Source organism: Parus major, chromosome 13, assembly GCF_001522545.3.
Source record: "Parus major isolate Abel chromosome 13, Parus_major1.1, whole genome shotgun sequence".
Taxonomy (NCBI): domain Eukaryota; kingdom Metazoa; phylum Chordata; class Aves; order Passeriformes; family Paridae; genus Parus; species Parus major.
The window spans coordinates 14260387-14286697 of NC_031782.1; the positions used below are offsets into that span (position 1 = coordinate 14260387).

Sequence of the window (26311 nt, forward strand, 5' to 3'; positions counted from 1 at the left end):
CAAAACTCTGCACCTGAAAGTACTTTCTAATGGAATATAGGTGAAAATCTGTTACAATCAGAATTTAAAACTTATCTCCCTTATTGCCACAGATGGAGCTTTCTGATTCATGACAAAAGTACTGGGTAATTTAATTTTAAATGTTCAGTGCACTCATTAAACAACTCAAATGCAAATCTAATCCTGAAATCATCTGAAACAGCTTTAGTACAGCATTAGCTCAATACTCCAGACTTCTCTTGAATAATTGCTAGTGGGCACTTAACTCTTGAAAGCTGCTTTAGAAAATATCAATGGGAAAATAACAAGTCCTACAAGAAATGCCTTGCAGATAACAGTTACCAATCAAGCATAAAAAGCCTGCATTCCAAACCAGCTTGTGATATTGTTCTGGTCACCTACCCCTAACAAAGAATAATTCTCCAAGGTATTTCAGTTTTACAGAGATTTTGTTCTGCTCCCACCAGAAGCAGACAGAATTCATGATGGTGATAAGGAGCACATCCAGCTAAGAGCAGCAACTGGATGCAGAATTAACTTTTCCCTTTCTAATATTTAAATTCATACTCCTGCAGGGGCAGAAGTTTCTTATTAACTTATTCCAGATTGAGAGACATCTTATATTCACCTTCTCCAAAACAGAAAATAAATTAACTTAATTGCTGTCAAAAGCAGAAATATAAGGCTGTTTTAAAAATAATGTGGTTCTCAAAGGAGACAATTGCCATTTCCATCAGCATAGACAAATATAAAATAAAAAATATACAATAATATGAAATTATTATAAATAAAAAAAATCTTCCCCCACATACCAATTTTAAGACTTGCCCAGATAATGTCCTTTTGATAATGTTGTTGAGACTCTGGTTTTACAGTTCTATTTTCTTGGCAGTCACTCTACATTTTACTTCAAGTATTAGCTATCATGTAATATAATCTCAGCTGTGTTTAAGAGCATACTTTAATTTAGGCAGGTACTCAGCTCTTTCTATCTTAAAGAAAGTTAATTTTATTATCATGATATATTGTGGATGGCCATTAACAGTGGGGTAGAAAATCTGTAGCTTTTCCATAGGTATAAATACAGATACTCACAGCCGTTCAAGTTGTTTCAGGTCCTGAAAAGCTCCACGTTCTATCACACTGATCTGATTCTCTTCCAAGTGTCTGCAATTCCAGAAATACCAGTTAATTTTAACAAAATATAAAAGCATCCCCACTTCTCTTCAAACATTATCAAAATGCTTTTCACCTCCGTATCAACACCGGTTTTAACTGAAGATTATTAAAATAATTGGGGCAGAGGAGCACTGTTTCTCTTCTTGGTCACTAACAGGAAATTGAACCCAAATTTTCCTCCTGACCTCCACATTTGGTAAATATTTTTGTTCCTAAATTTCTGTAACCACATTTTGCTCAGGGAGGTCTGGAGGCTGGTGGTTACATCCCTGGGACATTCCTAATCTTTCTAGGATAGTTGTGTGCTATAATTGAGATAACTGATTTCTGCAGCCCACAACAGGAACCCACTCAATGTATTTTTTTTGTCCAGACTGTTCTGCACTGATTTCAGGCTCACTCTGGAGCAAATCCTGCCCTCAGGAACAGCAGCTGTGTGAAACAGCTCTCTACACTGTCCAACAGGGTGTAAAAGCACCTGGGACAGGCTCAGCTTTCCTCTGGGGCTGATCCTGCTTTTCTCTCCACCTGACACCAGCCCTGGGATAAGTCACAAGCAGAGGAGACTGACTTCTCTCTGATTTACAGCATGCAGGGATCACTGCCGTTCCCAAATGCTGAAAATTCTGCCACAGCAGAAATGCTCTTGAGAGGTGAACTGGAAGCTAAGGAAGAGAGATTCCAACAGTCCCATCTGAGGTGCCCTTTTCCCTTCCTCCAGCACACACCCATTCCTGCTTCTGTGAGAGCACTCATGCAGGGACTGAACACCTCCAAACACTCTGTGTAAACACCTCTGAACAATCTGGACCCAGTGAAGACCAGGGAAAAATGCTGTTCTTGCCTGTTCAACAGGCCCTCCTCTGCCCTCAGTCCTCTGAGGATGCTCAGAGCTGTTTGACTTGTTTGGAGCTGAAGGCACAGGCAGCAGGAGAATATTCCACAGACAACACCAAGAAGATGAAAATATAGAACAACAAAATTCAGGCACATGAATGAGAGAGTAATGTGCTTAAAGGACAGGGAGGAAACACTGTGAGGAAAAGGGAAAAGGACAAAGCTATCAGGGATGAAGGGAAAAGGTGCACAAAGGAGTATTTTCAATGTGTGGTGTTTGCTTGAGAATGGAGGATTATTTTCTGCTGTACAGGGCTACAGGTTCCAGGTCACTCGTTCCAAGTCCTCATTCTGATGTGTGCAAACAGGACTAGGTGACCTTTCGAGGAACACTGGGACAGGCTGCAGGTTTCTGTCACTACACTCACTACACCCCCAAAAACAGGGCAGGGAGGAAAAAAAAGGGAAAAATAGGGGTTTAGTAACAGAATTATGAAAAGACTGTAAGGAAAACCAAAGAAAAGTTAAGAAAAAATCTGAAGTATGTTTTATTCCAATGCCTTCTGTGGCAGACACCACACTCACTACTCAAAGTCTGAGCAAATGAGTTACAGGAACCTGGAATGAACACAGGACAAAAGCTCCATGTAAAGTTGGACATTTTGATTATTTCTGAAGGCATAAAGGACTGCAGCAGCATTAGGCAATGTCTGACACTGTGAAAATCCAACCAAACTGAAACAACTACTGGCATTAATATAGTATAGAACATGTATTTTAATAGACTCCCAAAACAGTATTGACAGTTGGGATGGGAGCCAAGGACATCTAAACAACTCCTCTGCTGGAGATGAGAGAAACACCACAGGAACAAGAAGTTTCCCCATAGATTTGAGGTGTTCCCTCACTATATGGCAACTCATCCACAAGTGGTAGGGTAGCAGGAGCAAAGACTCACCTTTTCCTTAGCAGGACTTAAATATTACTTGAATTATCATTAAAGAACTGTAACAGTTCAACAGTTGCAGCTTTAATGGGTTTGTTTTAGAAGACACCCAGAGGAAAATGTTTCATCACTAACTTAGTGGTGCTGTTTGAGGTTTGTGAAAACAGGAAACCAGGAATGACCAAGCCTGCAGACTGATGTTCAAGGCCTAACCTACAGGTATGGTGGTTAAGGCCTTGACAGACACTGAGATCATCAGACAGCACCACCTGAAATCTTTGTATTTATGACTGTAAACTAGTCAAAAAAACCTCACCAGTTTCCTTGTGTTCAAGTTCTACAGCTACTCCTGATCAACTTCTGCTTAATACTGTGCAAGATGCTGCTAATGGCACTGTACCTTACAGTGGCCAAAATCTGAAAGTCCTTTTTGCTGGTGTCTCAATGTAATTGGTTTATGCATAAGTGATTGAAAGCAGACCAAAATCTTTACCACATGACTTATTCAAAGCTAGTAAGAAAGAACTGAACAGCTCAAACTACAGTCACTTTAGTGTAGAACTAAAATTTACTGTTTCATGTGACCAACTGTTCAGGTTGTCTGGTTTAAAAGAATCCCAACAACTGAATAATGGACCACAATTACTAGAATTTGATCTCTGGAATTATGGAAACTCTAAGCAGCAGCACCCTGAAATAGTCTCATAAAAACCAGATAAGTTTTTGTTATACTCACAAGACACGAAGATTCTTCAGCCCAGCAAAGTCTGTCTTTGTGATTCTTGTGATGTTATTTTTTTCAAGATCCCTGCAGAGGAAAAGGAAAGCAATGTTCAGACACTATAACTGACACCCAAAACTCCATTAGCAGAAAGTATCTGCATCACTGGAGCACCCACCAGCTGCTCAAACTGTACAAACAAACATTTGCATTAAAATCTCAAAAAGCAAGTCCTGAATCCTGATGCATTTTGCCTCCTCCTCCTCCTCTATGTTGTTCTCACAGATGAATTTTCTCCCATTTTTAGCTCTAGTGTTCACTATATGCTTCTTTCCCCCTCAGACTATAATTCTGTAAGAGGCTGTGTATATCCAAGTCCCAATTAGTACAAAACAGCTGAAACAAGTACAGGGCCCCAAAATTTTTATTCTAAATCAAGTCCAGCCTGCTGCAGAAGCTGTGACCACACAGAGGACAACTTATTTCAGTGACTCCTTGGTGTGCTCCTGCCCAGCTGACTGGAATATTCACTGGTGCCATAGGACCTGCTTTGCCATTTTCTCCCCTCTGCACTTGCCTTTGCCAAGAACCCCTAAAGTTCCACCAGCAGAGCACATCCTGTTATTTGGCCTGAGATACCTCAGGGTTTTCAGTCCTGTTCACACTGTTCTCCCTGACCTAGTGCTATCCAACAGGGACAAGACAAACAGCTGGTCTTTTCTGGTCTTCATGCCATCAAAAATATGGCATGTAGACACAAAATGTATAATATTTTTGGCATAACTTTCTCAAACATTTGACATCAATCCTTCAATGAGTCTAACATATAAAGACCTCAACTGGATTGAAGCAGTATGTGATGCACTAGAGCACAGAAATAAGTGTTTAAGAATATTGGAATCTACTTCTAATGGTTATTGACAGACATCAAAATGATACTAATAAAATCCTTAAGTCATGAAACAGATTATAAACAGATTTTACGAACTATAGGAGTTAGTTCCTGCATTTTAGCATGAGACCTTTCCATAATACAAGAAACATTCTCCTGTCAGGAAAGCACAGATGGAAAGTAAGGATAAAGATAAGGAAATGAGGGAAAAAAAGTCCCTATGTTTCAGTTACGTGAACAAGACAGCCTGTACCCCTACTTGACTTATTTTTAAAATAAGTATTTTAAAATTTGACGTATTTTAAAAGGTTCACTGAAGAGAAGAAACCACAAAGCCTGAACAGGGCACTTTCCCTGCCTGTACCAGCCATTTCTCTTTGTCCTGTCGATCGACTCATGCTTTTCTCCAAGAATACCTTTGAATCACTGCCTACATCTTTCAGATTTTCCAGCTTAATTTCCTCTTCTGTTCTCAGTTCAGTTCTTCCATCCCAGTGCACCATTAACTACTCACTGGTGTGCCAGTGAGCTGATTGCAAGGACCATTGGAAAGAATTACGTCTGCAGTAAGCAACGCGTAAATAGCTTGTTTGACTTGCATGTTTCTCCCCATCTGCTTTTTGTGGCATTCCATCACAAGCTTTCCCTTTATCTCAGAGAAGCTCTAGCAAAACACAGCATTCAGCTGGTTGGAATCCCCCAAGGCAGAGAGGAGCCAGCCAAGGGACATGGAGCAACACGGTGTCCGTGGCCGCGGTTTTTGTGTATTTTGGTAAGACGTGATCCCAGCGCAGCTTTACTTGGCTTCAGCAAGTGCACGCAGAACCAGCACTGCTGCCATGCACACAGCAACCTCTCCACCACACCCAGCCTGACACACCAGCCCCACACATGAGCACAATTCCTCTCTGCTTTCAGCCCCAGGAATATTCCCTCCCTGGGGAAATCTGCAGCTCTCTGTTCTGAAAGACTTGAACATTCCTTGATCAACACGTATCTTGGGATTGCTGTTTCCCCTGCTCCTGCAGATTGGCACAGCCTATCCTGTATACACAGTATCAATCATCCTATTAATCACTTACAAAGTTTAGTGTCTAAGTGAAAGGTTTCCATTTCTGTTACTCCAATTTCTTGCACCATGCCCTAACCTTAAGAGAAACATTCCCATGAAGTTCACTTTGCTCAAACCATAACTGCAGCCTCTGTCTGTTTTAAGAAACAGTGTTTACCTTCTGAACATTTGCCTTTTCCAGTGAGCTCTGCCTCAAGGCTTATCTGCCATTTGAAGAAAAACAGACTAAAACTGTGATGAACTATGTAAAATTTCCTCCTCCTGTTCACAGTAGGTCTAATGCTGCTGCAAAGCAGCAGATTGCCACAGGTTACCCCATTAGTCAATTAAACTTTGTGACTCTGAAGTTACTGAACAAATGCAGACATTAGTGGTTTACAGCTGGTATTTGTGGGCAACATAGTATTTTATGTTTCCTTTATAAAGTTTGGCAGCTGATTATGGGCTCACTAGTGGGTTTCAACTACAAAGAGCTAAACCTTAACATGTAATCTTGGTTGGCTTTCAAACACACCAGTGTTCAAAAGGACTCTTGGAACCAAACAGATTTCTTGGAAAAGAAATCATCTGGGTCTAAGATATGAGGAAAAAGATATCATGAAGGCAAATTTAATTTGTATTTCACTTCAGTATGTATCTATGTCCAGATGAAATAATTCTACATAATATTCTTATTGTGCAGAATTCCTGTGTTTTAGGCAGTATGTGGGGCCAAACAGGTCTTAAATGCTGCTCAACACATCTCTCTCTCCCATGGGACCAGCTTCCACTCTTTTCACATTCAAATAAGACTGTCTAATCAATTAAAAACATCTAAGAAAACTCCATTAAGGAATACAAGTCTCTTCTGGAGTGTCAGCAGCAAAGCTGATTATCACTCCATTAAAAAGAAATCAGAAATGACATCTATACCAGCTTTGGTAAAGCTCTTGACATCAGGTCTGCCTTGTCAATTTATTAATTTATTTTAGCATAATTTGTAGGATAAAGCATGCTAAGAGCAGTGCAGCTACAGTGGTAGCTTTAAGAAAACAGACGTGGAAGGAATTATTTCAGTGAGAATAGAAACATGAATTGGACTAGAATGGTACAAGACATCATGAAAGTGAGTTCAGATGAGCTATTAAGGGAGCTTTACTCATAAACATGTCCTGCTATGTTCTAATAACAATTTAATTCAACACATATTTTGTAGATGCTGGAGACTGAGTCACACAATGTACACACTTATTACAAACAGGGATGCTTGGAGCAACTGGAGCAAATCCTGTCTCATTGCAATAATTCCTCTGAATTGCTTCATCTTTCATTCTTCTCTAAAGACAATCAAATGAATTTAAGACAGATTTTTCAATGTCTTAAAGCACCAACATTCCCAGAAGCGTGCCAGGAGTACACAGATTCCCTCTGCTGCATCAATTAAATTTCAGTTGATAATTATTCTGTTCAGCCACTCAAGACTTCCAAAACATCCGGACGTTCTCAGCCCCCACCCTCTTCCTTGGACTGGATAAAGTTTATGACTGGAGAAGGAAATCCACTTGTCTCTTCACACTTTGTGCTTCAGCCCTCCAGGCTCTCCAGCCTTGGCAAACACAGCCCTGAGCCTCCCTCTCCTCTCAGATGCACAAAACCAGGATTGAGTCTGACACCCTATCACCCCCACAATGAGCAGTGCAGCTCCTACAGAAGAGCCAATAACAACAGCAATCAGATGCTGAAGTCTTGCACAATCTTCAGCTCAGCAACTCAGTAGAGGTGTATAAATAAAATACATCACATAACCTTCAAATCCTTTTATATACAAGGACATAAAAATTCAAAGCAACTCTACTAGATTGTAGCAAGTTCCTACTGTAGGCAGAAGTTATTTTGCTACCATCTGAACCCTCTCTCTATTATAATATCCAAAACAATCTGGATAGTAAAGTTTGGGCCCTCATCATAGTTGTGAATCGTAAACATAACCAGGTCAATCCCTAACTTAACTCCTCAACATCTTCAGGACCACAGGTTTGGGATCTTTTAATCAGCTGCTCATTTTAGAGCTCTGGCTGCCCCAGTTGAGCTTTTCCAGGCACACAGAAGCCAAATTGAAGTGTCTTACTACAGCACAAACCAGCTCTCTCTCTCCAACTCTGTCATGGTTTGGTTTTGCAGCCTCTGATATGTGGGCACTGCATAAGTTCATGGGCACACAAAACACTCTCATTCTCATGTACTTACTGCAAATTCTGTGCTTGCTCTAAGATGAGGTTCTATTTTGTGCTTTAAAAAAAAACAACATTTTTTTCTGATCTGAAAAACTACCAGACTTCAGGTCTAATTCTGATACCTTTTGGTCAGAAAAGAAATTGCCTAAATGTAGCTCCCCTTCTAGAAGGAACACAGCTGTTGCATTTGGTTAAAGCCATTTATTATCAGTAAGTGCTCAAGAACAAATTTGCCTCTGTTTCAGAGAATTCCCAGGTGGCCATCTGTCAAACAGTGACATTCCTAACAACAAAACTGAAGATCTTTGATGCCCAATAATTTCATGGCAGTAGCCAATTTTACATTTCAGTGACAAACACAAGTCCTAGATCGGCCGTATTTTGAAAAATATTTATTGTCTAATTAATATTATTGTCTGTAACCTAAGACAGCATTACACAAAATGAAAATCCATGGAAAACAAAAATAACCTAAGGAAAATGAGCATTAGACTTAATTGCAGTCCTCAGATATTTCTTCATTTATATCAATGAAGAATTCAATAAGAGCAGTAGAGAAGCTCATCTCAGTAAGAGCAGCAGGGAAAATATTTAAGGAAAAATTAACTGCCATACACTTCAAAAAACAGCTCTTACCCAAGTTAAACAGCACTAGGATTCTTTCCTGTCCAGCTGCTTCCTAGGTAAGGTAAATATTCATTTCTGGTCACAGAACCTCAAACACAAAGTTTAGTTTCTGTTCCTGCTACATTTTCAAAGTGGCCACCACACACCAGTTCAAAGTGACAAACATTTGTGTCACAGTAGGGGCAAACAAGTCAGCCCAGAACCCAACACTCTGAAAGCATTCTTGTTTCAACCAACACCCCACAATCTACAGGGAAGATGCATTTCTCTTCACCTCAGTTTTGATATTTTCCAAGAAGGAATGCATAAAATTTGTGTGTCACAGAACAAAGCTTAGGAACTAATAAAAACCTCTCTTGTTCCCCTTAAAAACAGGTCAGGATCCAACACACCATCTAGAATTCCCATCAAAACAAACCTCACCTGGGACACAATTCATGCAACTTCCAAATGTTAATGAAGAACAGAAGAAAAATAATTTTCCAAGGAACTTAAATAAGAGCACCTGTTTTGAAGTGATAGCACACATCCTTTGCTATGATTAATTTGTACCACATTCCAAAAGGTTTATTTTAAATGGCAAATCAACTTTGAAAACATGGGAGCAAAAATTCAAGCGCTAATGAATTAATCCAGATTCCCAGATCTAAGGAGTTACTGATGTTTTTCATTAGCCCAATTCCTCCAAGTAGCTAAAGCAGCCCTCACTCCTGAGAAACACAGCTTTTTCTGTGCCACTGCTAAAGGACTTTGTCAGCCCAGACATCCTGGAGTGGCAGCTGAGTCATCCCCTGGAAGTTTTGCTGGGCTTTGTTTTCCCCATCCCCAGTGACCAGCCCAGGTAACCACGATCACAAACACACAGCACCTGAGCTGGAAGAAACCTGCATTTTTCCACAGCAATGCAGTTTTTCACCCTTGACCTGGCTACCTCCTGCACTGCAGAAACTTAAAGCCATGAGGAAAACCTTTTTGATTTTCAGGAAAGCTACCTGCAGGGCTGGAGGCACAAAGCTGCTCAGGAAAGCCTCCTCTCTTTAGGAGAGCTTTAGTTCTTGCTTTGGGAACTTGCTAACAGCAGGACCAGGAAAGGGACAAAAATCCACTCCCATCTGTGAATGTACCCACACAGCAGATCCTGGCTGCCCTTTCCAGTCTCCACACACCCAGTATCTGTTTTATTATTTTAACCATTTTCCAGGATTTCTGCTGTGCAGCTAATTTTCTTTAATGGCTATGAACTGCCACCAGCCTCTTAACCTTAAATGACCATAATTCCCAACAGAAAGCCCTTGGCAATTCTCTCTTTTGCCTTCAATCCAAGAACTTCAAAGTTACTGTGATAAACTACTCAATTATAACACTATCCTGAAGCCCTCTGGCAGCACAATCTGCATATCTTCAGATTGAACATATTTTCATCTCAAGTTTTGCAATGCAGGAAATGAATTCCTGGGACTGGATTTTATGAAATACACAAATTCCACTAGTTTCCAAATCACATAGGCAAGTATGAACATCACTTCTAAAGAAAGACAAAAACTTCAAAATCAAATTCAGCTGAGGTAATTCCATTTTTTGAAAAATTAGTACATTTCATCTCTATAAGACTCAAGTTATTTTTTCCTTAAAAACAGCTGACTTTGCAAAGGAGCATGAGAATTTATTTTTATTTCTACCAAGCTCTAGAAAGACTGACACTCTTGGAACATTTCACATCATTTAGTTCAATAGAAGAAAAATAGTCAAAGCCCTCTATCTGAGAGGAAATAAACCCAAGCAACAATCTCAGGTGGGGTACTGCATGAGCAGGAAGATGCTTTGCAGCCAAGTCCCCTGGAGTGCCATTGTGGCCCAAAACTCCAGCAGTGGCCCTTGAAGCAGCAAGGGCCACCTCAACCACAGACACAGGGCTTTGAGGATTTCAGAGAATTCACTGCTGCCTTGTCCTGTGAGGTTTTCCCAGCCCATCTGCAATTCTGGGTCAGTGCAGGCTCTCCAGGACAGCACAGACTATCAGGAAGCTTCTGATGACATTTGAATAGAGGTTGAGACACCTGGGTTTGTTGAAGTTAAATAAAGAAAGGTTACAGGGAGATCCTACTGCAAACTAGAACCAGCAGCTTGGGGACTTACAGACCTTGCCTGATCTGCAGTAAGAACAAGCCACAGGTGGAGAAACACTGAGAGAAAAAAAAAACAACCCCTGCCACAACCACCAGTTCTTTCTAAATATTCTAAAAATTCTAAATATTCTGCATTAATAATTTCATTTTAATTAATAATTTCAGCAACAAGAACTGCACAGATCCACATTGCAATACTGGCACCCAGCAATGTGGACATCTTATACAAGACTAACAATCAATTCCCAATTCAACATTTCATCATTTTTGCTGTAGTTGTTGGAGACCAGGCGTGTGACACTGGATAGTTTCAGTCCTCAGGAAAATTTAAATAGCAATTAAACAGCCACACAATAGTTGGAGTGTGCAAATCCCATGCTGCAGTCCATCATGGTTTTGTAACACACCTACATGACAGCTTTTAATTCAGAAAAGGTTAGATCCTCTGTTCTGATTACAGAAGGCTTTCAGGTATGAGTCAGACTGTTTTCTTTCTGTCTGAACAATGAGAAAAATGGACCTTCGAGGTTAAGTGCCCTAATTTTGTGAATTGTCCATTCTTAAGCCCATTACAGCAGTGCTTGGTTAATAACACACATTAAGTGTCCAAATGATCTGGAACTGCTTGCAGACAACACACTTCTGCCCTCATCCTTATAAAAATAAGAAAAAAAAATATTTGGTGGACTACAAATGTTAAGACATATCCAGGGGAAAAAAAAAATTAACTTTTTGCAACTTGTCAGTGGCTGAATTCCCTATAGCAAACTGCAGTGGAAGTCATCCCAGGGCCCACAGAAAGCTGCAGAATGGACTGAGTAATTCAAGTATTCTGTTTCTTCCAAGGAAATACATGTTTGTCTCAGCCTGCAGGAATTCCTGTCTAATAATTAGAGTATACAGGTTTTATTATCCACAGAAAGGAATGGTTATGCTGACAGCATAATGTTTAACAGTACATTTTACACTCCTGTGTCCTTCACCTCTGTCCCCAGAGTTCTGTACTTGTTCTTGATGTGTTCCAGAGCTCCTCTGGCAATGTCACCTGTGCCCTGCTGAAAGAGGCACTGCAGGAAGAATAAAAGGGCTGCAGGTTCCTGGCACTTCCTCGTGTGCCAGTGCACACCTGGGCCAAAGAGGTGATGGAGCTCCAGCAAAGGAGGGAGAGAACAAACAGCACCCAGGGCTGCAGAAACACTGCCCAAACCTCAAGTGATGGTCTGAGCAAAGTCAGAGCTCATCTGGAGCTCGAGCTGGTGAGGGTCATCAAGAAAAGCTCCCAGCAGTGCATTAGGTATAAAAGAATAAACAAGATGTGGTGGTTCAGTGACAGACTGAGGTGCTCAGAGCCTTCAGCAGCACAGTCTCCCATGCTCTTGTGTTCAAGGAGGAGAGGAAGAGCCAGGAGTGGCAGAGGATCAAGCCAAACATCACTTGAGAGCTCCTGAGATGAACAAGCCTGCAGGGAGACAGGACACAGCTGCAGAGATCAGGCTGATCCAGCTCAGCCTCTCCCCAGCACCTCCAACACAGGCAAACATCACCTCTGCCTTGAGAAGCTTTAAAAGCACAACCTGGCAAAGTGCAGGCTGGTCAGCAGCAGCTCAGTTTGGTACTGGAAAAGTCACTGAAAACACTTCAGGAGGCAATTTCTGGTTTTCAAGACCTAAATGGACATTTCCTGTCTGAATTCCATGTTCTGCTTTGAGCAGAGGTTGAACCAGGAGACCTCATGAAGTCCCTTCCAACCTTAACAATTGTGTGATTCTACATTTTCTGCAAAGGAAAAGAGTAAAACATGTATTTTTTCTTATGTTTCAGTGGGAGTTCAGGGAATAGCCAAAAACTTTAAATATGAAACATAAAAATAATAGAAAAAACAATACAGCTGCTACAGAAACCTGGTTTAATATGAAGAAGGCAGGATGTGCACACCATAAAGAGTAGAAAGGACAGCTCTGTGTCAGATTAGCTCAAGCATCATTTTAATTCATACTCAAAAAATAAAACCCAAGGCTAACAACTGCACATACAAAAAGTAAATTTCTTCATTTCTTTTCAATCCCTGATCTTGTTTAGCCATTCCTACTTAACTCCAACAGCTGCAGCTCTTCTTCCATGTCCAGCAGGACCAGCTGGTTACACAGATTTCAGGTGGTCAGACCAGCCCAGCGCTATTCCAAAGCTCAGACTGCCACAAAGGCAGAAATCAGAGCACATCAAGCATTCTCTGGGCTGTGTTTTCATTCAGCTCCCACCACATGGACAATCTCATCAGGAAATGATGATCAGGGTATGACAATTTTCATCTGGGCAGAAAAAGCATTGCTGCAAACTTCAGCAAAACACACACTGCTTTAATTCTGTATTTCACTTAGCAGTGTGGTGTGTGACCAGATCCCAGTGAAGGAACTGCTCTTCACTAATACAGACAACCTGATATTTCAGACTTGCAACATTTCACACCTGCTCCTGACTGCTGGAAATTCTTGATAACTTGGAAAGACATTCTATGAACAAACAAATTATTTTGGTGAAGCCTGGCATGAAAACCAAGCCTTGATTTCATCACCCTGCTCACTTTCAGACATGCACAGACTAGAAACCCTTCCCAGATCTTTTCCTGGAAAGGTAAGAGAGATCTGTTTATGTTTGGGGTTTTTCTTTTTGTTGCTGTTCAGGGTTTTGGTTTTTGAATGTAAAAAGCATCCAGTTTCACCAACTCTATTCATTCCTAGCACCACCACGCCGAGTGTAACATGTCTGCAGAGGCCACTGCGGAGCAGAGGAAGCCAAAATGTTGCAATAAAATGTGTAGGACAGTTTTAATATGTAAAATGAATTTTGAAGGAAGGGTTATATTGAATTGATGTTAGCAACCAGATGTTGCAAACAATTTACAAGCAATTCTCTTCACTCTTGAGTAGATTCCCACCTTCCTTGTCCCCCATCCTCACCCCACTTTTGGGTTTTTACTTGCTGCAGTAAAGTTGAATTGATTACACAATGTTTGCTAAATGAACACAAAACTCAAGTTCTCCTAAAGCCTTTGCACAGAAATCTGATGTTTCAAGTTACTGAAACTCCTCATGCTCATAAAACCACTTTGCACTAACCCTGCTGCATACATGAGGGCTATGGAAGAACCAACCTGGAAATTATCTATTCTATAAAATGAAGTTAACATCAACTGGGAACAATCCATTTCCATCTTCTAAAAAGTTTCATAAGCAATCAGCTAAAGAACTTTCCAGAGGGAAAAAAACGAACATAAAACCAAACCAAATGCCAAACAAACCCCCAAAAATCCATAAAACACTTCTGATTGTTCCTTATCTTCTGTTGCCTTTTCACATGTTATCTATTAAAACTCAAAGCTCCAAAGGATCATTGGGCTGTTTCCTACACTTTCACATTCTTATCTGAGAAACTTATATCCAGATGTGTGTTTTCATCTCTCTCAAGAACCAGCCTTCCCCTTAGGGCTTTATTTCTCAGTATCTATTTCCACTTCTGGAAAACAAGTTTTCTTTGCTCAAGAATTTCCCTTCCATATTTATTTATTTTTTTTTACCTCTTTTTTTCTGGTCTCCAGTTATCCTCCCTGCTGCATTTATCTAGGCATTTCAGAAATGCACAACTGCTTCCCTGTGCAATTCCCTCACAAGGAGTTCTCTTTTTTGCTGCCCAGCTGTATTCTCTAAACCCCATCTCTAACCAGCTCTACCACTTCAAGAGGATGAGACTGCCAGGGCCTCTTCTCACCACTCTACAACTATTTCACACAAGTTTGTGACCCAGAGGCTCCCACATTGCTCAGTGATGCTGTAACCACTGCCCTCCCCAAACAAAGACGTTCCATCCAGGTTTTGCCAAAATCAGCATTTCAAAAAAACCATTTCTAATATAATGCCTCCCCAGTCTAAACAAAAGCATCACACAGACAAAAGGCAAAATTGGAGAAAATCCATGGGTTAAGTTCCCACTAAAGTCCAGGCAAAACATGCTGTAGGACAAACAGGAAGGCATAAGACACGTAAACTTCTTGCTGGGCTCATCTTTTCCTTGCTGAAATTTCCCAGAGTTGTATTTAAACAGCACAACTGTTTCAATTAAACATTGCTGCCTCCATAGCTGTGGACAAGCACTACATCCACATGCAGGATTACTTTAATGGGCTGCATGGCCTGTGATCACATCTGTTATATGAACTTTATATGCTACACACTCCAGCCTAAATCAGAGAGAATGGGCAAACTGCTGTTTGCTATTTCCTTATTGGAAATAATGAAATCACTCATTATTATCATTAATTAAATAATGATAATTTAATAATTAAATAATAAAGAACTATTTAAATTAATTAAATAATTAAATTCATTCATCAGGGAAATCATTAATGCAAAGTTGAATTATATTCTTACATAGGGAATGTGTAACAATGCAGGATTTCTTTGTTCATTCACCTTGGATAAGACAGCACATCCCAAGGAGCACAATATAAAATTCTAAAGAAGAGTCTCCCACTTTTGGACAAGCTTTTTTGTAATCTTCAAAGGAAAACTGAAGTTACAAATTGGAATGTTTTCTATTTTGGGACAAATTGTTTGTGAAAAACTCTTCCAAGTAAAGTCAAGTTTTTTCATTAGGGTGGTATCTTGTAACATATGACACTGCATTTAATGCTACCACTGGAAACCAAGCACTACTTCAACTTAAAAAGCTGCCAAAATGTTTGAAGTGCTCAATATTGCCCAGTGCACACCCAGAGAAAATGTCAGAGATGACGATTCAGTAGGACAGTTCTGCTAAACTGCCTAAAAATACTCAGTTTTACTCTGACCCAAAGCAAGGCTCACAACTCATGGTATCATTTGAAACTTTCAGGATTATTTATTAGATCCCACAACAACATAAACCAGCAATACCTCACATTCTACTAACATTTGTATTCTGCACCAGTTAATTATCACATTCCTTACCTGCCACAGGAGAAAAGGAAAAAGACCATCAGGAAAAAAAAGCCCAAGGATCCAGGAACAGTCCCCTAACAATTCTATAAGCATGTACCTTGCTTTTGCTATCAAAATGTTATCTTCCTCATAGTTAAATGTTTATCTTTTGACACATTTCATGAGATAGTTGATTTCCACCCTCTTCCCCTCCATTCTGTGCCTCTCTCTCCCCACAGTGAAATAGCTAAAATAGCTAACCTTGGCAGAATCCAGCTCTTGAAATAAAGTTTGGAGACAGACATTAAAAGCTGCATTTGATAGTGCTGTGATTTTGGAGATCAGAAACTCAGCTCCACTAATATGAAATTTATTACCATTTCTGTTATCATGCCTTAGAAGCACCCTTACAACAGCTCAAGATTTCTTCATCTTGAGCACTGTGCAAACAAAGATTTCCCAAGGGACTTTCTGCAAAGAGAAGAGAGCAAAGGAATGAAGAAAAGCAGTACAGCAGGCACTGTCCTCAACTCCAACACAGCCTAACTTGCACTCTGTATTTTTAACTGATATAATTAAAATTACAGTAAATTTGAAGTTTTGTAAAACAGTTTGGGTTTTTTTTAACAAAGGCTGTTCCTCTCAAGAAACAGTATCAGAATGGAAGGGAAAAAAAAGAATAAATCCACCAGAAATGGAGAGTATCACCATTCTCCCCACACTTTCTATAAGCACATTGACAGGCTGTTAAAAATGGGTTACTGATCTCCAAATCACTGACCTCCAGAGCAGTCTATCCCCCCCTTCCATGGAGCCCTGGCTGAAACAGAACCACAAGTCTGTGTCTCTGCAGAATCAAACAGGTACAGAGAAAATATCCTGAAAAACTGCAGGCAGCTCCAGTGGGTGACTACCAGAAACACAACACAATGTCCCCACACCACAGAAGAGGGGCAATTAATTCTAATTAATTCCTAAATACAATATTAATTCCAATTAATTCCTAAATACAATATTAATTCCAATTAATTCCTAATACAACATTGCTGCCCCAAACCACCCTGCCCATGTGTGCACAGGGCAGGCAGTGAGGTACCAGCAGGGATAATGTGTCCCAAAATCCTCAGTGCTGCCTGGCCTCCAAAAACATTTACAGGTGTTTGAGTGTTCATCAGCACCCTGCTACTAATCCCACCAGGCTGATCCCTGTCCAGGCAGCTGGAGCAGGAATAAAGGCAGGAAGCACACAGGACTCTCCTGAGGAGTCCCTGGGACACAAAGTGAAGAATTGTTCCTAGAACCGAATTGCAACTATTGAGGAAAACAGGTAAAAGTGAACTGCTGGGTAACATCAATTCTATCATCAATTTAGAAGCAAACTTCAGATAGGTTTTGAAGACTGATCAATGGGAAGTCAAAGCAAGACCAGCTTTAAAATTGAATTTTCTGCCTCATTTTAAACACACTCATGTTTACTGTAAATGCTTCCTTCACCAGTGGCAGCAAAGGAGATTTGAACCAATGGCTACATTCTCATTTCTACCTGAGAGACAAAAGGAGAGTCTTAGAAAAACAAGTAGATCACAAATAGAAAGGTAAAAATCTAATTAAAAGCTCCAGAAATCTATCAATCATAAGATTAAAAACATATATTGCAGCCATCAAACAGATGGTGTAAAAGCAAAATACAAAAATTGATTCTGACAGAAACAACTGACAGACCAGATTCAGTTGCAGGGGGAAAAAAAGGGCTGAAAATAACTGGCAGAGGTAAGAATCAGCCTCTTAAATTCTCTTTTCTGTGGAGATGGCCTCCAACTCCATCTGAAATTTACTGAGCACAGAGCACAGACCTGTCCCCCTTATCTTTGATGTATTTAATACCATTAAACAAACTGTCAGTTGCTTGCAAGGCCATTTGCTAATGGGGAAGAAGCAGTTCTTGCCACTGACAAGATCTACTCAAGACCTTAAATGATGATATGTCTGACTAGAAAACACTCAAAACAGACTTGGAAATAAAGCATTACAGATCTCTGGAGAAAAGACTTGAAAAATACTGAAAACAGAGCAGCCTGGGCCATATTGCAACCCAAATATGACTGGAACCCAGCCTTTTCTTATGCTGAATATGACTTGACAAACAAAAAAGTAGAATTAATATCGCTTTCCACTGGCAAACAAACCCTGTCAGGGAACAGAAGAGGGATTGGAGTCAGCACAGCAGTCCTGGATCAAAATCCATTTTGTGTTGTGCTGGAGCACTTGAATCAACGAGAACTTCTGGAAGCTTCCTGTGAGCTCAGCAGCAGAAAGGAGCCAAGGACAGGAGACATTTCCACCAGCCTGTGCCTCAGACCTCACAGAGGACAGGGAACAAAACTGACCTCCACTATGTAATATTTTCTGACCCCCAGTGCTCCAGGCTCTGTAAGAGGAATGGACAGATTGGCAATCCCCTGAGGGAACCTTTGCCACACTCAGTCATGACTTTCTCCATCATGTCACCAACATTATTTCTCTCAAAAAAGCTTTGCCCTTTGAGGTTCACTTTAGCTTTGCTCCCCAAACTTACCTTCCTTCCTCACCTGAAGATAGAAACTTGCTCTGTCTCCTCCTCCCTGAGGAGGACAAACATCACTGATTTGTTTTGGAGTGGAAAATCAGCCCCCCAGGAAGAGAGAAGCCCCTTCAGAGAGCTGTGGGAGCACAGGGTGTGAGCAGATTCCTCCAGGTGCTCCCAGCCTCGGAGGAAAATCAAGCACAAGGGGCAGAACACAAACCTCATCAAGGGTTTTGGGAAAATTAAGCTTCAAGTCATTTCAGCTATCAGTTCCTGGGAGGGAACATACCCTGATTTAAACCTTCTGAATAGTCTCTGCAGTAAAGAAACTCACTGAAATTACTCACTGAATATTCTTATTAGAGCCAAGATCTTTTCCCCTGTTATCATTATCCCCAAGCATCTTGTGAGATTTCTGTGAGAAAATCATTTATCTCTGCTCTGTGGAAGTTGAGGAATAGCCTAAATACTCTTAAAAACACAGACAGCAAATATCAGAAATCAGTGTCCACACAGGACAAGCTGCTTTTGTTTTAAACACAACTGGAAATGCTTGAAGCTGGCAGTGACATTCCAGAAGATTACAGGTAGTTTTCACTATAAAGGTCAAATGACAGTGGAAAACACAAGGAGTTTTATATAGCTACTATAGCAACAAAAGAGTATTAGGATTTACATATTTTTGGCCTCACATCCCTACAGGTAAGCCATACCTTAAGCCATGTTTCCCCAAACCCATACAATGCACAAATTCCAGGGATATAAAAATAATACTCATCATTTGTGTTTTAGGACTTCCTGAAAGACAACAGCTGCTCTTTAGAGGGGCAATTATACTTTAGCCTAATTTCTTCGCACGAATCAATATTCAGCTGCAAAAGTAAGAATATGAATAAAAGTAAATGGTCTCAGAGAAGCTCATTAAAAAGTTCTGCAGGAAGTAGCCTGGTCTCTTTCATCTCAAAATCTAATCCAAATTTTTGCAAATAAATACAGCCAACATGACAATGGCCACTACCTGCTTCTGCAGCTACCAATTTACAACAGCTAATTTCATCCTCCTTCCTGCTCCCATCCCTTCAAATCCACATCACAAATTTCATAGCACAAGGCTGATCCTACCCAAGTTTGTGCCAACATCCACTCCAGCACTACAAGTCCGAGTTACATTACGAAAGGGAAGTATCCCCATTAAATTAGGGAACTCAGTTGAGTTTTCCCAGTTTCAGTCCCTCCAAGAGCAAGCTTTTCCAAGCCAAAGCCATGTACATCCACTTACTGACACATGACCTAGGGGAAAAAATATCTGAGAAATGCTCCATGCAAGGTTTTGGAGACTATTACTACAAACAAATGAGTGGTAATCCCTAGTGGGAAGAGCTCTAGAAAAGCAGAATGTCAGTGTAAGAGTCACGTAATTATGTTTGCATGTGTTTAACATCGCCTTCTGCAGGAATATGGAAGCATTCAAGACAGGAGCTTAGATTTAATTTGGAGACAGAAACGAGGAAGTTGAAGACTTATTACAAGCCAGTGCAACTTCAGCAGCTCCATGCACCTAGGCCAAAACCACCATAATAATATATTTGTGTAACAGAAGCCCCAGACCACATGAAAACTCAGGAGTAAGCAGATGACTAAGCTTCTAAATTGCACCTAAATGTGGACACACTCAATTTAGCTGCTCAGACAGAGCACAGAGCAGATTAGTCCTACAAGCTTTATCAATTTAGCAAGGTAAAGAATCCCTCAAATGAAAGGCAAAACAAAGCAATGACTAACACAGGAGAGCTATCAATTAAACAAGAGCCTAAGCCACCAAACATAAACTCATCAAGAACTCAAACATGGTTAAATTCTCCAAAGAAGCTTTTATACATACATAACGTGTTGCTAACAGACAGGGAGATAACCAGGCATGAATGGGAGGAAAAACACAGAGGCTCATGCTGCACATTCAAACAGAAGGCAGACACTGACCCAGAAGACTTCTGAGCAGTTCCTCAGTATCACTTGTTCCTTTCAGAGCTGAAGAACTCAGCTGTCAGGCAGGTGGCTTTGATCTGCTCACTGCATTTATGCATCATCTCAAACTAAACGTGACTATCAGCATTATTAAGTGTTGTGAAGAGCCACATGTGTAATATCCTACATGTATAGACAACATTTCCACTGAAGGAAATTATATAAATAATCAAATCCAAGAACTGAAGCACAGCTAAGGAAACTCTGATTATGGGAGTTTGATGTTGCAATCCTAAGGAATGCTTCAGAAAGGTACAATTTTGGAGATTCTCATGGATCTGTTTACATACCCTTAAATTTTCTTCCTTTATTAGGTCAAAATATCAGTTATCCAGCTAAAATAGAAGAATCACTGTGGCCACTCCAGATTTCTTTTTACTAGAGATATAAATAAATATAGATAATTTATTTTAGCTAATAAATAGCTAGTTTTTCTCCAGAACACAAAAAATTCTAACAACTTGTATTTTTGGTAAGGTGCTAAGTTGCTTCACAAGTGTGGAGGGATCAGTAAATATTAAGAACAACCACAAGGGCAGCTCTACCACCCTGCTCCAGGGCCCCTGAGGAGCATCATATTCTGCAGTGTGAGGACACATTGCTTGTGGAATATTCACATTGCAAGCATGGAATACCATGAGCATGGAATCCTGAGTATTCCTCCTCCAGAACAAGGAGAATTGGAGCCACTCCTGGAAGTGACAAGAATTTGCTTCACCACTTATTTTCCCCAGACTGAGTAATTTCACTGTGCAGAAGACAGTTTTCACCTCTTTTTAGCTCTTCTTGAGAGCTGAGCCAAAGCTCCCATCTCAACCACACAATTAGAGGGCTGTAATAGAATGTAATGACAAGGTAAAAGCTGCAACACAAATCTAACGCTGCTCACTGTATTTGCCAAGGTACTATTAAAGATCAATATGTGTAAAAATTAAATATGAAAGTATGGGATTGTTTTATATCTCTGTTTCTGTGGTCACTGGTTAATCTGTGGATTTCCTTCAAGGTAGCAATCACAGCTACAAACTTAGAGACCTCCAAAGTGTTCAGAAAAAATAAAAAAGAAACCATGCATGCATCTCATTTCTCATGAAGAATCAGTAATCAAAGGTAGTTCATTTAACAGAACTTCACAATAATAAATTTTTTTCCCCCTAAAGATATTTCCCGTTGTTTCCTTAATGTTATATTTTCAGTTTTCCTGGGTTTCATATTAACACAAATTTGAATAATATTTAACTTGGCTCCACTAGCCCAAACAATCTGTAACATTTGTCCAAACATAACTCTAAAAGCTTGGTGGCAAAATATTTTAAGTGGTGCCATTAGATCTCTTACTAATTAAAGCAAAAGGCTTCCGACTTGAACAGGTATGAGGAATTTTTAGCTCAGAGAGAAATAAATACCTTTCCAGAGCCTAACAGTTTAAAAAAGCACTTCATGTGTGGCCATCAAGAAACATGTTCAAATTATTTTCCCAACATATAAACATGTTTCTGAGATTAAAAATATTTTTGTGATTTCAGATACAATCAATTTGGTGTTATTTACATGCTAAACATACTAGTGAGATTACACATCAACCCACTGTTATGTCATAAATAGCTACGGGTTGCTGTGGACCACAGGGCAAAAAGAGATCCTCTGAGATATCCTGTGGCTGACTGATGTTTCACCTATGAGGAGAATTTAGACTCAGAGGAATGGAGTCTTTTTCTCTCTACTGCTTACATTAGAAAACCCAAGTTAGTGCAATTAGTAGAAATCTAGATTTGAAGGAACTGATACAAGCTTTAAAACTGCTGTAATGAAGATGTTGGTGAACACTACAAAAACAGTGAAAGGCTCACAATGGACTGACAGAAGAATGAAAACAGTATTTAAAATACGGTTTAAAGTGTTATCACATGACCTTCGGCATCCTATTTCCACAAGGTTTCAGCCACTGAATGATCCAACAATACACTATTTATATATGTAAAAAAACCCCAAACAAACCATCCAACACAGCTACATTTGATATTTATCAGCGGTGGTATCTCTGAGGTTAAATGTTCAAAATGAATATTGTGAAATCGCTACTATTGTTCTTTTCGCAGCCATTAATCTAAAATTTAAATCTGTAAATAACACCAGAAGAAGAACAAGCCCGAGACAGTGATTATGCTCTCCTTCATTCTTTTTAACACTTAACCTGCCGAGGCCAAGAGTCTTCTTCTTCTGGCTCAGCTTGCTGCAGAAGACAAGCAAACTTCACATCTCTGCGATGTTTGTTCTTGCAAATGAAACCCTGTAACAACGTGAATTCAGCCCCCCTAAAACTCCAGCTATAACAAATTACCGTTTATTAAATGGTTCTCAGGTGGCCAACTAACCTTGTGCTTGTGAATCATTTTAACCTGCAATTTAAAAGTTTAATTCTAGCCTTCAACTCCTTAAACCATTCACACACCTCACCAGTGAGGCACACAAACCACCCGTGTTATCACACATGCTTGGCACGCTCCCCTGGTACTGCTTTGTTGTGAGGTTTGTCGTTCCAGATTTGGGGGTTTTTTTGGCTCTAAAAGCTACCCACCAATTTTAGAACACACAGTTTCAGACACAGAAGTTAAGGTTTCTATAGCACTGACATCTGAAAGCTATTGCTCACACAGCTGAGGTTAAAAGGAGGGCTGATATGGCCACAGAACATTAAAGGTTGTAGAATAGTGTAGTAAGAAAGCTGCATATTGCTATCATTTAAGAGCTCTCAGTGCTATAAAATGCATTTAGAAACAGCCAAGGATTCTATAAAATTTCATTCTGGGACAGGGCTTAGCCTTTAGGAGTGCTCTTTGCACACAAACTTTGTTTGCTTAGTAACCTCATCCAGCTTTCTTCCTCGGAGGAAAAACTGCCTGAGAATCTGAAGTTTCCCCAAGTCTATGACCCAGAAGGAAATCAAACAGGAAGCCAGGCTATACAATCTACAGCATTTGCTTACAAGTTCAAAACCATTTGAAGTTATGGGCTCACCCAGATGAGGCAGGAGTGAGCGCTCTCACCCCGGAGCGCCGGCTGAGGCTCTGAGCATCCCTCCCCGGACCTGTCCCTGTCCCTGGCCGAGATGTGCCATCTGCTATGCATTAAGGCTCCTCACAGGCACCGTCCCCTGCACCGGGCGAGTGCCAGAACTCTATCAGAAAACTCAAGTTTGCTTTCAGCTTTCTCCCTAGGAACTCAGTGAGCGAGTAAAAACAGCTAAAAAACTCCCGAGAACTTAAAATACGGGGGATTTGCTATGAACGCATTCATTATTCTCCGTGCTCCCCGCAGCGTTACGTTGCTATCATAAACCCTGAAGCAGATTAAAAATTGAATAAGCTGCTTCCCCGCAGCAGTTTAAAACAGAAATTAGAGGCTGCTTAATGTGACTTCTCCATTTGAACTAGTTTATGGAAGCAGTCGGTTTTCCATGGTGATGAAATCACCATGCTGAGAAAGTAAGGAGAAACTGCTGCCAGCCGCCAGGTGAAAACATCCAGGTTTCTAATTGCATATTAAATTGGTGTTTGCACTGACAGTGATTACAGCCGGGAGCACTCCAGGTACAGCTCCGAACTCCATTTCAAGCAAGTCACTGCAAAACCCGATCAGGCGGCAGCTGAAAGTTAACGCGAAACTCTGAAACCGATGCTTTGTACAAAGGCACAGCGGCAGGAGCGCTGGAACTCCAGCAAAGCTCCTCCCCTTCCCTCCTGAAAACATTCAACCGTGCTGGATTGCTCAAACTCCTGTTACCGAGTGCTCGGCACTGATAGGCAGGTGTTGGGAAACTCGTCCCAGGTGTTCCTACAAGTGCTCGAGAAGCCCTTAACAGTTCCTACTTACAGTCTCTCGGCATTCCTGGGAATATCCCTCGGCACAGTTTTGAGTCCCAGTCCGTGACAATCCACGTTGGAAGCAATACACGTACACTTATGCGGGCATCCTCCAACAGGCATCCAACTCACGGAGCTCCAAAAGCTCAGGATCGTTCCGAGGCACAGAAACGCTCTTCTTCCACCAGCCGGCATGGTTCCCGATCGCTTCGGTGGGGATAAAAGTGAGCGTGAGCAGCCGGCCCTTAAAGATGAAATGCCTCTAAGAAAAAAGGGAAAAGAAAACAAGAGGCTCTTAGTACAGCCCAAGGGAAACCACCACTGCCATCATCGCCGGAGCACCAGCAAAGCTTCAAAGGCGCCCGAGAAGGTCACGTTAGGTGGAAGAAGGTGGGGAATTCCCTTTCGGGCTCAGGTTTCTTTCTGTTATCTATGAACGGTACCAGAAGGCAGATAGTTTAACAGAGCTCGAGCCAGATGCGTCCTCAGATGAAAGAGAACCCGGGAGCGGAGGCAAACACACACAAAACATCCATCGGGAGCGGCGGCAGCCTCCGAAACAGCCTCCTCCGCTCTGCACCGCCCCACCTGGGCCGGGCAGGTAACCAGCGGAGGGGACGGCCGGGGCTTCGCAGCGACCCCTCCGCCGCGGGCCCGCCCCCGCCGCGGGCTGTGCGGGGCTGTGCTGGAGCTGTGCGGGAGCGGTGCCGTGCTGTACCGAGCTGTACCGGGCTGTGCCGAGCCGTGCCGGAGCAGCGCTGCCGCCGCTGCCGAGCGCGGAGCGGGGATGGAGCGGGGCGCGCCCCCCCCGCCGCGCCATTGGCCGCCGCTCCTGACGTCACCGCCCGCCCGGCCCGGGCCCGCAGAGCGGCGAGTTCGGGACCCGCGGGGACCGAGAAAGGGACGGGCACCGGGACAGCGGCAGCGCGGAGCGGGACCGGCCCGGGGACAGCGCGGAGGGGACTCGGTGGCGCCTCGCAGCCCCGTCTTCCTTTCCTCGCCCGGCGCCGCGGCGGGGGGACGCGGTTCCCGGAGCGGGGACGAGCCCGCCCCCAGCCCCGGCTCGGGTTTCGGGAAGGAATGTGCGGGCTGGAGCACGGGAACGGGCGCGCAGCGGCTCCGCGCTGCCTCTGCGGCCGGGGAGGCTCCGCCGCCTTTTGTTGCCCGCGTTTGCTCTCCCCGAGTACCCCCTGGCGGCGGCAGCTCGGCCGGGGACAGCCGGGCTGGGCTGCTCCTGCACCCGCTCCCCGCTCCGGGGACAGCCGGGCTGGGCTGCTCCCGCTCCCCGCTCCGGGGACAGCCGGGCCGGGCCGGGCTGCTCCAGCTCCCCGCACACCGGCACCGTCCTTGTCCCAGCCCGAACGCCTCCAGCCCCGGGACTCCGCCGGAGCCACTGCTGGGCTTCGAGCGCTGAAGTTCAGAGACAAAAGTTGAAACTTTTTAAGCAAATTTTTCTAAGATAAAAAGCCGGGTCCCTGCGCGTGGGTATTTTGTTGTGATTTGGTGCGGTTTAAGGCTCGGCTATTTTACCTAAAGAGGGCCAAAAAAGGCAGCACAGCCTGAAAGTCCTAGAGCACTGGGAAAACGGCAAGTCCTGCCACAAGACATTTATTTTGTGGTAAATCTTGGCCCCTTAGCAGGAAGGGTCTCTCTGTAGTGTACCATACACAGTGACCTCCTGACCCAAAATAAAGCTGGTGTATGGACATCATGAACATCTGCCTGTTTCAATAAACCTTGTTTCTTGTTTCACAGACTTAAAAATAGTTCAAAAGAAAGGTTTTATGACTAACTTGCTTGGGAACACAGATAATCTGTTCTTTATCTACATCACAAACTTGTGGTCCATGACTATGGAGTCTGGGCTCCGATCCTGCGGGTAGGGAAGTTTTCAACAAGGATTATGGCCAGCATTACCACAAAACCCTCACATCGCTCCAAATATTTGACATGTCTAAGTTACATTAGAACTCAGGCTCTCAGGTTGTGCCCAAAATGTTCTCTCAGGTGTTTTTTCTACAAATATTTAGTATTTTAAGTGAAGGGCTGGTAGGAAAAACACCACTGTATGAGTTCACCACAAGCTGCAGATATGGCCTTCCAGGTTGTAGTAGCACATCCTAAATAACCTGTTCATTTCTGGCAGTGTTTTCTTTATGTTTTGATTACTGAATTACATGAAATTACATGAGGCATTCCTGCCCTCCTGGATAGCTGCTTTTGCCCAAACCAGTGAAGTGTCCTTCAAAGCCAGCAAAGCAGCTACTACAGCTACTGCCTTCTGTAACAAGCAAA

General features: G+C 42.0%; 1 protein-coding gene across 3 annotated transcripts in view; it reads right to left on the bottom strand.

Moving 5' to 3' along the window:
* SLIT3 (slit guidance ligand 3) overlaps nt 1–24543 on the bottom strand; it is a 465259-nt gene extending 440716 nt beyond the window's left edge. For 2 of the 3 annotated variants that reach the window (XM_019008182.2, XM_015642087.3), the window contains exons 1-4: nt 24460–24543; nt 24027–24276; nt 3699–3770; nt 1096–1167 (exon numbers count right to left, since the gene is read on the bottom strand). In XM_019008182.2, the coding sequence (XP_018863727.1) occupies nt 1096–1167; nt 3699–3770; nt 24027–24211 (329 nt within the window). In that variant the 5' untranslated portion in view covers nt 24212–24276; nt 24460–24543. Of the gene's footprint in view, nt 1–1095; nt 1168–3698; nt 3771–24026 lie in introns of all 3 variants that reach the window. The other variant, XM_015642086.3, reaches the window with a different exon arrangement.
* Between the last annotated feature and the right edge of the window lie 1768 nt (nt 24544–26311).